Source organism: Schistocerca gregaria, chromosome 2 (genome assembly GCF_023897955.1).
Source record: "Schistocerca gregaria isolate iqSchGreg1 chromosome 2, iqSchGreg1.2, whole genome shotgun sequence".
NCBI lineage: Eukaryota > Metazoa > Arthropoda > Insecta > Orthoptera > Acrididae > Schistocerca > Schistocerca gregaria.
In genome coordinates, this window is record NC_064921.1 from 271,281,196 (window position 1) to 271,295,356 (window position 14,161).

Sequence of the window (14,161 nt, forward strand, 5' to 3'; positions counted from 1 at the left end):
CCGAACGTGGACATGCGTGAACCGCCATTGTTCGTGGTCGTACTACAGTGGACAATAATATGGGGGGTGTCCGGCCTTTTCCTTTGTGACGGCTTGGGCTCTGCTGCGGACACTTTCAATGAGGTGACTCTACAATTATAATTTTGGATATAAATGTGTTCTCCGGTTTCTAGACATTTCATTTAATAAGAACTAAATTATATAAGTGGAAGAATAAAACGTTTTATAGCCGAGAGAATTGAAGTACAGGCGTATGAGAAGTGTATGAGAATTCTTATGGCCTGTACTCCAAATCCGGGGGTGGGGGCAGGTACCAAAAATGGTTCAAATGGCTCTGAGCACTATGGGACTTAACTGCTGAGGTCATCAGTCCCCTAGAACTTAGAACTACTTAAACCTAACTAGCCTAAGGACATCGCACACATCCATGCCCGAGGTAGGATTCGAACCTGCGACCGTAGCGGTCCCGCGGTTCCAGACTGTAACACCTAGAACCGCTCGGTCACTCGGGCCGGCGGGCAGGTACCTTTTCTTGCCTTCTCCCCTGCCTCCTCCTTTTCTCCGTCTGCGGACGCCTACATGCACTGAATGCGTGTCTGCTAGTGAGCTGTAAACAGTGGTGAACTTCACCGTAGACTCATCACACTTAGCTAAATGTATACCTTTTAAAAGACGCAGCCGATTTCGTTCTCCGTCCTAACGTGACGACCGGTCTGCACGCTGCGATCTGTCGGTGCAGAAGTCTGTTCGTGTAACAAAATGCCGCCAAGCCTCGCGCTCACACACGAAAGTTTCGATACACTATTGATCTGTCATTTGTCGTTCTAAAGAAAATATTACTTTTTTTACAGTGTCTGTAATGCAGCAAGAAAACCACTCCATATGACAAGAAAATATTAATACATAATTTCATGTGCTCTTCAAAAATCTGCAATTACGACTTAGAAACTAATATTTACACATATTTAAACAGTAAATAACATTCCTTATGATGAATTCTTCTCGAGTTATCAGCCGAGTGGTGGTGTCAATCTCGTCGTAATGTTTTGATGAGATTCGTACCCATCATCGACGATCTGGCGAGACTCATCGAAACATTGCGACAATACGACACCACAAGTCGGCTGATAACCCGAAAATAATTCATCAGTGGAATACGCAGAGAAAGACTGCAATCGCATAACATTCCTTATGTGTAACAGCCATAAATTAAGGATAATTGCAGAATGCGGTGCCACACAACGTGGCACTACACAAAACTGGAGCTAATAGAATAGGCACAGGGGGAACACACATGACACGGATCTGTAAGTCCACAGTATTGGTGATAAGTCGATAAAACCGTCCCGAAACATATGTGCTACAAAACGCCACTCTTTCCGGCGCATTTACCCCGACATCACCATGCACACGTACACAGGCCGCACAACGGGTTGGCATACTCTGGATTAGGTGGTCGAGCAGCTGCTGGGGTGTAGCCTCCCATTCTTACACCAGTGCCTGTCGGAACTCCTGAAGTGTCCTAGGCGTCTGAAGACGTGCAGCGATACATCGACTGAGAGCATCTCAGACGTGCCCGATGGGGTTTAGGTCTGGAGAACAGGCAGGCCACTGCATTCGGCTGATATCTACTGCTTCAAGGTACTCCTCCATGATGGCAGCTCGGTGTGGTCGTGCATTATCATCCATCAGGAGGAAGGTGGGACCCTATGCACCCCTGAAAAGGAGGGCATACTGGTGCAAAATGATTTGCCGATACACCTGACCTGTTAACAGTTCCTCTGTCAAAGACATGCAGGGGCGTACGTGCACCAATCATAATCCCACCCCACACCATCAAACCATGACCTCCATACAGGTCCCTTTCAAGGCCATTAAGGAGATGGTATCTGGTTCCTGGTTCACGCCAGATGAAAACCCGGCGAGAATCACTTTTCAGACTATACCTGGACTCGTCTGTGAACAAAACTTGGGACTACTGTTCCAATGACCATGTACTGTGTTCCTGACACCAGGCTTTACGGGCTCTCCTGTGACAGGGGTCAGTGGAATGCACCTTGCAGGTCCCGAAGCAAATAAACCACGTCTGTTCAGTCTTCTGTAGACTGTGTGTCTGGAAACAACTGTTCCAGTGGCTGTGGTAAGGTCCCGAGCAAGGCTGCCTGCAGTACTCCGTAGCCGTCTGCGGGCACTGATGGTGAGATATCGGTCTTCTTGTGGCCTTGTACACAGCGGACGTCACGTACTGAAGCGCCTGGACACGTTTCCTGTCTGCTGGAATCGTTGCCATGATCTTGAGATCACACTTTGTGGCACACCGAGGGCCCGTGCTATGACCTGTTGTGTTTGACCAGCCTCCAGTCTCCCTAGTATTCTACCCCTCATAACGTCATCAATATGTGTTCTTTGAGCCATTTTCAACGCACAGCCACTATTAGCATGTCTGAAAACGTGTGCACACTTACTCGCTGCACTGTACTTCGACGTGCACCAACACACCTCTGCATATGTGGACTGCTGCCAGCACAATCGTGCAACGACCGCAGGTCAAATGCACCGCATGGTCATACCCTGAGGTGATTTATCCCCGCAAACCGGCCACCAGGGCGTTGTTTCACCATGTATCAGCATTATCCTTAATTTATGAGCATGAGTGTAATGAAAAACCCAGTGATGATGTTGCAACTGCAATGAAACATGTCTGGGACAAAAAACAAAACTGTGTTTTGCTAAAGGCACACCCCATCTAAAAACATATGTTATTGTTAAAGCAAACACAGACAAAAGAGCGCCGGCCGCGGTGGTCTCACGGTTCTAGGCGCTCAATCCTGAGCCGCGCAACTGCTACGGTCGCAGGTTCGAATCCTGCCTCGGGCATGGATGTGTGTGACGTCATTAGGTTAGTTAGGTTTATGTAGTTCTAAGTTCTAGGGGACTGATGACCACAGGTGTTAAGTCCCATAGTGCTCAGAGCCATTTTGACAAAAGAGCTTCAACCTCAAGATGGTTGTTATTTCACTTCTTTTAACATCTGTGTTACTTTTCCATAAACGTTGTTATGGCACCATTCTAGAAGTGTTTCTGAATCCCTTACAAGTCTATTGTTATGAGTAACATAAGGTCTCCAAACACTGGACGGTACTGAAGAATAGATCATTCTTGCACTGATCCACACTGAGAGTTGTCTGTCAGTGCTCGCAGTAGACGTATTTTCCAAGTCGTTTGAAACGTTCCTTCTCGTCCTGGCGTCGGAGAGATCCACTCACTGCTGCAGCCACAAACAATGGGTGCTTTTGACCTCAGTTGTATTTGCGCCCTCGGACAAAACAAAAACAACCGCAAAAATATATTATTTATGTCTGTAGCAGTAATCAAAATTTATGCATTCTCGGCGCTGTGCGGCGCGCTTGACTAATTATGCTACGGTTTGTTATGGAGACTTTCTCAGCACCGCTTATTATTGGACCAGGATTAATTCTTTGCTCTCTCACACATGGGTTCACCGGAAGGGGGAGGGGGCCAGGAGATTATGAGAAACTTAAGGACCCAAAGCACACAGATAAGGTTTTGGAAAGAATAGATTTTTGTGAAAATCAGATTTCTAGTCAAGCAATCTGCCTCGTATGTTGATATACTTTTTTTCTGTTTTTAGGCAAGTCATTACATCCTACCTTTCCTGTTAAAAAATTATGTATCCACTTTATGTTATGAAATTTTAATTAATATTTAGAATTATTATTATTAATGTTAATCTTTAAATTTTTGCATATGGGCTAGTGGCAAGAGTGTATTTTTGACTGTTATATAGTCTGCAATGAATGTGAAAGGAACAGATACGAGATCCACCACATACACAATTATGACGTGCCCAACACTTCATGGTACTCTTTATCCTCACTTTCAATAAGGACATACTCTGGCGTGAGGTTCAGATAAAACTGACTGCTCACTTTAGGCATGAAATCTATTAGTTTTGTCAAGTTATGTATTTCAAGTTTGATATAGTGCTTTCCTTAAGAGTTTATGTTTCGAGTTTGATATGTCCTGCTTATGTACAGTATTTGAGAACCATATTTTACAAGTCAATAACAGACTCTACAGAACAGCAAACTGCGATTTCCCTAGATGTGACTTGATGAAAACCGTGAGGCCAATGTAGATTATGTTACCTTAGTAAGTTAGTTAGTTATGTGTTCCATTGATCAAACTCACGGTAACCGTTATGATATGGATTGTGTGAAGTGCATAAGAAATGCTCATACGATTTTTTTTCAAACTTAACAATTTTTATTACCTAGCCCATTCCATTAAATGGTAGAAAATACGTATATTATACCTACATATTTATTTAATCCTGTTCAAGAATTCATCTACGGTGCAGAAGCAGTTGTTGACAAGATATGGTTTCAATTTATCTTTACAGCTATTTACTGCTGTCTGTCAGACATTTTATTTCATCTGGCAATTTATCAAAAAAATTTACAGCAGCGTAGTTTACACCTTTCTGTGCCAAACATATGTTACGTAGAGGATAATGTAAGTCTTTCTTTCTTCTGCTATTATTAGCATGGTAGTCACTGTTGTTTTTAAACTGGTACATATTATTGAGAACAAATTTCATTACTGAGTAAATGTACCGTGAGGCTGTTATAAGAATTCCTAAACTTTTAAACATATGCCTACAAGATGTGTGACTATGAGCCCCGCACGTTATTATAATCACTTTCTTTTAAGCAGTGAATACTTTTTGTGTTGAGTTACCACACAAAATTATTCCACGTGACATCAGAGAGTGAAAGTATGCAAAGTATGTTAGCTTGCTAATTTCTATATCCTCAAAATTAGCAATTATTCTGATTGCAAAAGTTGCTGCACCTATTCGCTTTAGGAGATCCAGAATACGAATTTTCCAATTACTGACTTATGTTTATGTGTTATATTTATTGAAGGAACTATACTCCTTGCAGTAGAAAATTGGATATACTGTGTTTTTTCAAAGTTCAGAGCAGGCCCATAGAAAACCAATCAATAACTTTTCCAAAGACATTATTTGTATCATTTTCTGTTGGAGTTTCTTTTGTTATTGTTGTGGTCTTCAGTCCTAAGACTGGTTTGATGCAGTTCTCCATGCTACTCTATCCTGTGCAAGCTTCTTCAGCTCCCAGTACCTACTGCAGTCTACATCTCTTGGTCTCCCTCTACAATTTTTACCCTCGATGTCTCAGAACATCTCCTACCAACCAATCCCTTCTTATAATCAAGTAGTGCCACAATCTCCTCTTCTCCCCAATTTTATTCAATACCTCCTCATTAGTTATGTGATCTACCCATCCGATCTTCAGCATTCCTCTGTAGCTCCACATTTCGAAAGCTTCTATTCTCTTCTTGTCTAAACTATTTATCATCCACGTTTCACTTCCATACCTAGCTACACTCCATACAAATACTTTCAGAAACGACTTCCTGACACTTAAATCTATACTTGATGTTATCAAATTTCTCTTATTCAAAAACGCTTTCCTTGCCATTGCCATTCTACATTTAATATCCTCTCTACTTCGAGCATCATCAGTTATTTTTCTCCCCAAATAGCAAAACTCCTTTACTACTTTAAGTGTCCCATTTCCTAATCTAATTCCCTCAGCATCACCCAACTTAATTCGACTACATTCCATTATATTCGTTTTGCTTTTGTTGATGTTCGTCTTATACCCTCCTTTCAAGACACTACCCATTCCATTCAGCTGCTGTTCCAAGTCCTTTTCTGTCTCTGACAGAATTACAATCTCATTGGCGAACCTCAAAGTTTTTATTTCTTCTCAATGGGTTTTAATACATACTCTGAACTTTTCTTTTGTTTCCTTTATTGCTTGCTCAATATAGGAGTTTCTTTTACTAGATTAACAATGGTACTTGGATCATCAGCAAACAGTGTCAGTATAGCTTTTTTGTTTGAGATAAGAAGTGAGTTCATTCACATATATCATGAACATAAGTGGACTTATGATTGAACCCTGTGGAACACCTAATGTAACTTCACGCCAGTTAGATTAAGTGTCAAATTTCTTTACATCAGTTAAACCATATAATGTGACTTTTTACTTCCTGTTCTGTAGATATGACTCAAACCACTCATATGCTCCTCCATTTATACCACAGAATTGTAATTTCAGTAACATAATGTCGTGGAGCCAATAATCAAATGCTTTGGATCAGTCATAGAAAATTCCTATTAGTAACATTTTACTGTTTAAGGAACCTATTATGTGGCCAGTGAAAATGTATATTGCTGTCTATTCAAACTGTGATTTACTAAATATCCCATTACTGTTGAGATGGCTAACCACTCTTGAGTACATTACTTTCTTGATGTTTTTTGAAAATACAGTAATCAAGGATACTGGCCAGTAATTATTGATATCTGTGGTGTCCTCTTTTATGGTAGAGAGGTTTGACAATGGCATATTTTAACCTGTCTGGAAAAATACCTTGAGTTAGAGATACATTATAGATGTGACTCAGAACATCAGCTATAACTGCTCCATATTGTTTTAATATCTTGTTAGGGATGTTATCTACTCCAACAGAACATTTATTTTTCAAAGATTTAAGTATTTTTATTATTTCACAAGAGTTAGTGTTATTTCACAAGTGTTAGATGAAAATTAATCTGACCATGATTTCTCAAAACTGACTCTTCTGTGTACTGCTTGGCTTTTTCTTTTCAACTATTCTCACCAATTTTTTCACCTACCTTAAGAAATGGTTGTTAAATACGTTAACTACTTGTGTACTATTGGTCAAGATAGTCTCATCCTCTTTAATAATAATACTACTTGGCCCAGTGTTACTTTTCCCTGTCTCGTCTAACAACATTCCACACTAGTTCGTTTTCACTACCCAAGTTGTAAATTACACCTCTAATATACATATTTTTTGATTTTCTGACAGTTTTTCTCAGTATGTTACAATCATTTTTATAGTGTAAAATTACTTCTGGATCCTTACTAATTCTTTCTGGTTTATACAATTTTCTTCCTCTTTCTGAAGACACTTTAATACCTGTAGTAATCCAAGGTTTCTTTGAAAACTGTTTGGTGTTACATTTAGTAATCTTTTTGGGGGTGGAGCAACTGTGTTCAAAAAGACATATAAATTTATCAAGAAATATGTTGCATTTATCATTGGCATTTGACTCATTATATATGTCTCCACAATTAACATTTCTTAAACTTTCTGTGAATTGCTCTATAGATATTGGGTTGACCAGCCTTACATTTTTACTTATTGGTTTCTGAACAGTACACCCTGCTAATTTTTGTAAGTTAATTCGCTGTATATCAGGGACTGATGACCAAATAGTTTGATTCCCCCCCCCCCCCCCCCCCCCCCCATCTTAAACCAACCAACCATGCTGTGTCGTTGACATTTGCTGTCATACACATTCATAATGCCGTGTTATGAATGTATACAACAGCAAATGACAACTACATAAAAAAGTGTCAGCTTGTATAAAGTAGACATGGCTTAAAGCCAAAACATCTGCACTTGATAATGGCCTAAGGCCAAAATTGCAACAGTGGAAATAAAAAGTTTAACAGTCACTGGTGTAAACATAATGTCTTTGAAGAAATTTCACATGACTGTGAGTCCCAGTTATAAAAAGTTAATTAAGCACAAATCTGCTTGGTTTTGCTGTATGTTTGTCAAAGCGGTGACCAAGAGGCAGATAGCAAACAACTGAGTGCCACGTGACAGTCACTTACAGTTTGTTGTTGGTATAATAACAAACTATTAAGCCCATGTGCCAAGAGAAATTGCTATGAAGAGAGTGTAAGCCAGTTTATCAATATTGTCTTTATTTAGGCAAAGGAATTATGGTAAGTAAAAATTATTACAAAATGTATTCCAATTTACTCAATTCTGCACTACAATGTGCGAGAACACTTAACTTATAGAAATTTATCAACTGCTTTTTAAACTGATCTAAATATAGCATAAAACATTCTATACCTTGTTTTTCATTGAATCTTCTGCACAAAAAGTCTTGCAATAAACTAGGAATTTACACATCACGGCTGGGTGCTTTACACAATGAAAGAAAACTACGCAGTATGAATTTTGGTATCTTTGTAAAGTAACATGTTTCCAGCATTCTCTGTGCCTTAAAAGGACGTATCTGTACCTTAAACTACGAAACACATTTTATTTTCTGGCTGATTATTTTTCTTTCTTGAACTGGTTTCATCAATTAAACTGAAACAGTACCTTACTTAGAGATTTAGAGGTCTTCATCTGTTACTGTTTCATTCATCCACATGAGTCAAAATTTTGCATGAATGAGGCATTTATATTTGGAGAGAACTTAGGAATATTGCCCATTTGTTTAGGACGTAATACATAATAATCAAACTCACACGGTCAATAAATTTAAACGTTAATATTATATAAGTTTTTTTATCCTCAGTTATTTACAAAATACGTTTTAAACCAGACTTACAATAGCATGCTTTAGAAATTTCAAGTGCCATTGCAGCATATGGCCTGAAGAATCCAGAATGCTCATAAAAGCTGTTTTAAGCCCTAATTTTTTCAATTCTTTTCAAGGGGATGTCCTGTTTGACCTCTTTGTTGTCAGTAACATGTCTATTGAGTCGCCCACCTCCTCATAATTTAATGCTGGTGACCCCTATGACATCACACATATAGTATGTTTAGAAGTCGTTTTGATGAATCATGCCATGGGAAACAACTTTTGTTAGAGACAAAATGTTCGCCAATGCTTCCCACTGATGCTAGATGTCATTTTATTGAATTCACCGCCTCTGGGATGAAGATACTTCACCAAATTAACGGGGGCTACCAATGAGGTGTGCTGTATCTGTGTACTACTGAAGTCAATAAATTAGTAGAGTGATTTTCAATAAGATAACCTTAAGTATGATAGTGTCAGGGAACTATGTTTTAGAAGCTCAACCTACCTCCATGCACACACAGACCAACTGGTTTCTACCCTCTTCTCTATAAACACCACTGGATCACAGTCTAAAGTAAAACAAGAGGACACACACAAAATCATCATACTTGAAGTTTACACTTGAAAAAATGGAATTTGTGTTTTCTATAAGACTTCAGCAAGTCTGCTACAAGACCACTACCCACCAAGAAAATCGTTCCTCATTAAGTTTCGGCACTTCTTACAAAAACCAGGAAACAGTTAAGCCCTTCATACTCAAGCATGGGAAACACACTTGTTACTCTTTCAGTTTTTGGTAGCAGCTGAAGAACTGTATTGATAACTGAGGATCACTCACTTCTGACTTCATACAGGTTACACTTTTAGAACAATAGATGGGCACTACATTATCCAAAACTCCCACCTTGCCCTCATAAGGCTGTCAGCTGACTTGCTACTTCATGAGCTCCAAATACACTCCACATGGTTGTTTTACTGTCAAGGCCTTTCAATCAATCAGTCACCAGAGCAGAAAGTGGGCAGTTTAATTTACTATTTCATACTAATGATCATAGATATTCATGTAGGTTACTGTTCTACATATTCCTGACAAACTGTCAGTTGTACAGCAAACTGACCAACACAATGAGGGCAAAAAGTTTTAGGCTTTGTTCACAATTTTTTATTTTGCCTTCTGGCTACCAGTTTCAGTACACAGAATCATCTTCAAGCCATCACCTGTCACCATTCCCAGGCATACAGTAGTCATGCTCACTTTCCAAATATGTGTGTCAAACTGAAGTAGATTTCATGGTGGGACTGAGAATCGCTTATAACAAGACAAAGACATTAAACACCACTGCAGACTGGGAAACACCGGAAGGCTCTGTAGAAATGGTGGACAGATTTAAATACCTGGGAGAATATATAACAGGAAGGAACAGGAGCAAGGAGGGAATAACAGAGAGGATAAAGAAGATGAGGTCAGCCTTCTGCATGATGAGAGAGGTATAAAATAAAAAGAATATATCCACAGAGGCAAAGATAAGCCACTACAAGGCAACAGTGAGGAATGCACTATTATATGCTGCTGAGATGATGACACTAGGAAGAAATGGGGCAGAGCAACTAGAGAAAAAGAGAGGAAAATACTGAGAAAAATACTAGGTCCCAAAAGAGGTGGATGCGAAGACCTAGGGGAGAATTGTACCGGAGCATGAGAACAATATCCGGGGAAATCAGGCTCAAAAGGGCAAGGGTTTCTGGGCATGTAGTTAGGATGAGTATGGACAGAATGACGAAGAGATTGTGGGAAACAACAGGGAGGACAAGGGGAGAGACAGGAACCGAATGGATTGTTGAACTTCGGAAGGACTGGTTGGAATTGGGGATCAAGGTCGAAGGAAAGGAAAATTGGAGGAACAAATATACACCGACAAATATGCCAGAGATCAATGACAGAGAGGAATACAGGAAAAGTTTAGAATGTCACCAGTAGAGCCACCAGGAGAAACGGAAACTGAAGATCTCGGAAGAAGAGCGGGAGAGGAGAAGAGAAAGAATGATGAGGTTCTGGGAGAAGAAGAGGAAAACGCAGTCCACAAAGGGGCTACCCGTGGTCCTACAGAGGCCATAACGCAAGAAGAAGAAGAAGAAGAAGAAGAAGAAGAAGAAGAAGAAGAAGTAGATTTCATGGTACATGCCCAGAAAAAAGTTTTCTGAATACTTTGTTTACACAATGAGGGTCCCCACACCATTTTAATCTTCTTTCCTCAATATTCTCTTGTATGAAAGGGTTTCTTATTTATAATCTCCATAACCCTTTCACTTCTCATCTTCTGTGTTTTTGTCAGATGTGTCAAACTTTTCAAAAACTTAATCCCAGTTGCTCACACCTTACTTTTTTCCCTTTCCTTCAAGACCTATGTTTTTGCAGCATAAAACAGAACTGGTGTATAACATTCGGTATATCACCCTCTTAGTTTTCTAAGGGACTTGTTTGTTACACATCATTCCTCTCACATTTCTCATAAAGTTATCAGGTTGTCCTGCATGATCACTTATCTGTTGGTTAGTATTTCCATTTTCCTGTATTATATTCCAGAGATACTTGAAACTTTCCAATGTTTTCAGCTGCTTCCTGCCCAGTTTCATGTTTGCTATGGATATAGTCTCTTTTTTAGTTGTGGCGATCAGGTCAGATCTCTTTGCATTGAATTTTAGGCCATATTCTTGCATAACTTCTTACCAAACATTTGATTGCTTCTCTACTTCCTCCTTGTTACTCCTCGACGCCATCAAATCAACAGCAAACAACTTTGCTGTCACCCGCTCTCCAATCTCTCTTGCCACTTGTATCATTATATCATCCATCATCACTATGAAAAGTAGCATAAGTAATACACTTCTTTTATTTTGTCCATCTGTTTTCCCTCTTCCTAATCTCACTCATTTCTTCCTAAGTACAATCCTTTTATCAATACAGTTTCCTTCTCTATCTCTTTTATTCACAGTGATTCCTAAACTTAAGCTCTGGACACAGTATCATACACTGACTCTAAATCAAGGAATACCATAAGTAGGACTCTTGCATAATAATGGTGGTGTACCTGCAGCTGTCTCACTGCAAATATGAGATGTACTGTGGATTGTCCTGGCCAGAAATCACTTTGTTCTTTTATCAGCTGCTTTTCTGCTGTTCTCTGGACTTGTCTCTTCAAAATGTTTTCAAAAATTTTCGAACAGTGGCACATGAGAGTAATGCTCATATAGTTATTTACATTACTGTGGAGTTCCTTACAGAATTCATTTTGCCACCAGTCATCATTCATCCTTTCTTGATAACTGATCAATAATAGCTGGTTTGTTTCTACTGCATGAAGTGTCATCTTGCCGGCTCCCATAGTTTTTCTGTTATTCCGAATATGGTTCATCATTTAAATGCTACAACTTCTTCTCCAAAAGTGTTTTGCCAGTGCCATTAGATTAACTTTCTGTGTCAAATTTCCAAATTCTATACCTTTGCACCACACATAGCAACACTCTCAACAAAGGATTTATAGGAGTTTGCTTCATCCTTTTTGTTATACTGTCATTCCAGAGAACAGTGTCATCTTATTGCTCTTTTCATTAGTCTATTTTGTAATTTATATGAATTGTGCTTATGCTAAGAAATGACAATACTCCCAAGTGTTTGAAAACATCACTTCTTTCAATTTTTGTCAGTACAGTGTCTAGGACTTCTACATTTTCCTCCTGTTGCTAAATATTTAATTTTCTGCCCATTAATTGTCAATCCTGATTCTTCATTTTCTTGCTTCAGATATCACAGCATTTGGCATGTGTTGTTTTTATCCCCAATCACAAGATCCTGATTATCAGTGAAAGGAGTGCACATGAAGTTTTATCTTCTGTGGGTATTCCAGTTTTGATCCATCTCTTAAGTGTTTCCTCCAAGTAGATTCTAAATCAGGTCAGTGTCATCAAATACTTTTGCCACATTCCTTTTCTGACTGGTAAAACTGTGAAACTCAGTTTCTTACTTAAACTGTACTAGTACAATCTGTATATAGTTGTAGATCTTTAACATATGTGCTGTAGTTGGAAAGTTATGGTAGAATGTACATACTTCGGAGTAAAGGAACCAGTCACTGAAAAGCAGCCATACACAAAAGAGACTAGCTTCCAGAGTAACACATTTTCAAGCTAGAGTACAAATACAAACAACACACACACACACACAAACACACACACACACACACACACACACACACACACACATGCTTGCCTATGGCAATACATGGTACCAGCTAAACGAAGAATGCCAGTACCATTCAGTAGGTGGACTAGGCTGGGGGGTGTTGTGTTGTGTCAGATGGGATGCATTCAGTGAGAGATAGGCAAAAGGCAGGAAAAGGGGTTGGGGCAGCTGGCTAGTGCTTGGAGACAGACAGCCACTTTGTCAGCTAGAAATATGGGAGGGAGGGGTGGCAGATACACAAGCTAGGCATGTGATGCATGGGCGCCGGAGACAGTGGGGGGTGGCACACATTGAAGGTGACATGAACTGAGAGGGGCAATAGGACAGAAGAATGGAAACTTTTGGGTGGAGGGTGTGGGGACAGTGGGTAACCAGAGAATGAGAGAAAGATGATTAGGGGAGCAAAGGATATGTTGCAAGGATAACTTCGAGTTTTGTAGCTCAGGGAAGCTGGTGGTGGACGAAAGGATTCAGATGGTCTGGGTTGTGGGCCAGACATTGAAATTGAGCATGTTATGCTCAGCTGCATGTTGTGCCACTGTCTGATCAACTTTGATCTTGGCAACAGTTTGGTGGTGTGGTGGTGCCCACTCATCCTGGTGGACAACTAGCTGGCAATAAGTTGTGCAGTGTTTGCAGCAGAGTTGGAGTAGGACATGGCTGCTTTCACAGGGTAGTCTTGTACCGGACTGAAGTATTAAGTGCTGGGTGGTTGGACTGGTCACTTCTTGCACCTGGTCCTTCTACAGGGATATGATCACTGTGGCAAGGCGTTGGGAGTGGAAGTAACATAGGGATGGACTAGGACGTTGTGTAGTTTGGGTGGGTGACAGAACATCACTTTAGGTGGGGTGGGAGGGATCTTGAGTAGGATGTTGCTCATTTCACAGCATGAGAGTAGATAATCAAAGCCCTAATGAAGGGTATGGTTGAGCTGTTACAGCGCGGGATGGTATTGGGTGACAGTGATGTTGTTCCTTTATAGGTGGATATGTACTTGTCACTGTTGATGCCACCTCGCTGTTCACCAACATCTGTCACAGCCATGGCGTTCCTGCTACTGAACACTTCCTCCCCCAACATCCCTCAGACTCCAAAGCCACAACCTTATTCCATATATCCCTTACCTATAAAATCCTACACCCAACTACTTTGCCGCTGATGTGAAATCCATGGCACAGCCATGGGACCTGCATGAAATCTTCCTTTGCTAAGTTTCTGGTTCATCTAGAGGAAATCTCCCAAACCCTAGTCTGGATCAGGTTCATTGGTGATATCCCCATGATCTGGCCTCAAGGCCAAGACACCCTATCCTTATTCCTACAGAATCTCAACACCTTCTCTCCCTCCTGCTTCACCTGGAACTCCTCAAACTAATGTGCCACTTTCTTGGAAGTTGACCTCCACATCTCTAATGGCTCAAGCTAAAGGTCTCTGTAATAGCT

General features: G+C 40.2%; 1 protein-coding gene across 3 annotated transcripts in view; it reads left to right on the top strand.

Annotated features, from left to right (window-relative positions):
- Positions 1-14,161, top strand: part of LOC126336122 (NADP-dependent malic enzyme-like) — a 110,615-nt gene that overhangs the window by 13,122 nt on the left and 83,332 nt on the right. Inside the window, exon 1 of one of the 3 annotated variants that reach the window (XM_049999608.1) lies at positions 3,922-4,144. The exons of 1 other annotated variant lie outside the window; for it this stretch is intronic. In XM_049999608.1, the coding sequence (XP_049855565.1) occupies positions 4,040-4,144 (105 nt within the window). In that variant the 5' untranslated portion in view covers positions 3,922-4,039. One more of the 3 variants, XM_049999609.1, reaches the window with a different exon arrangement.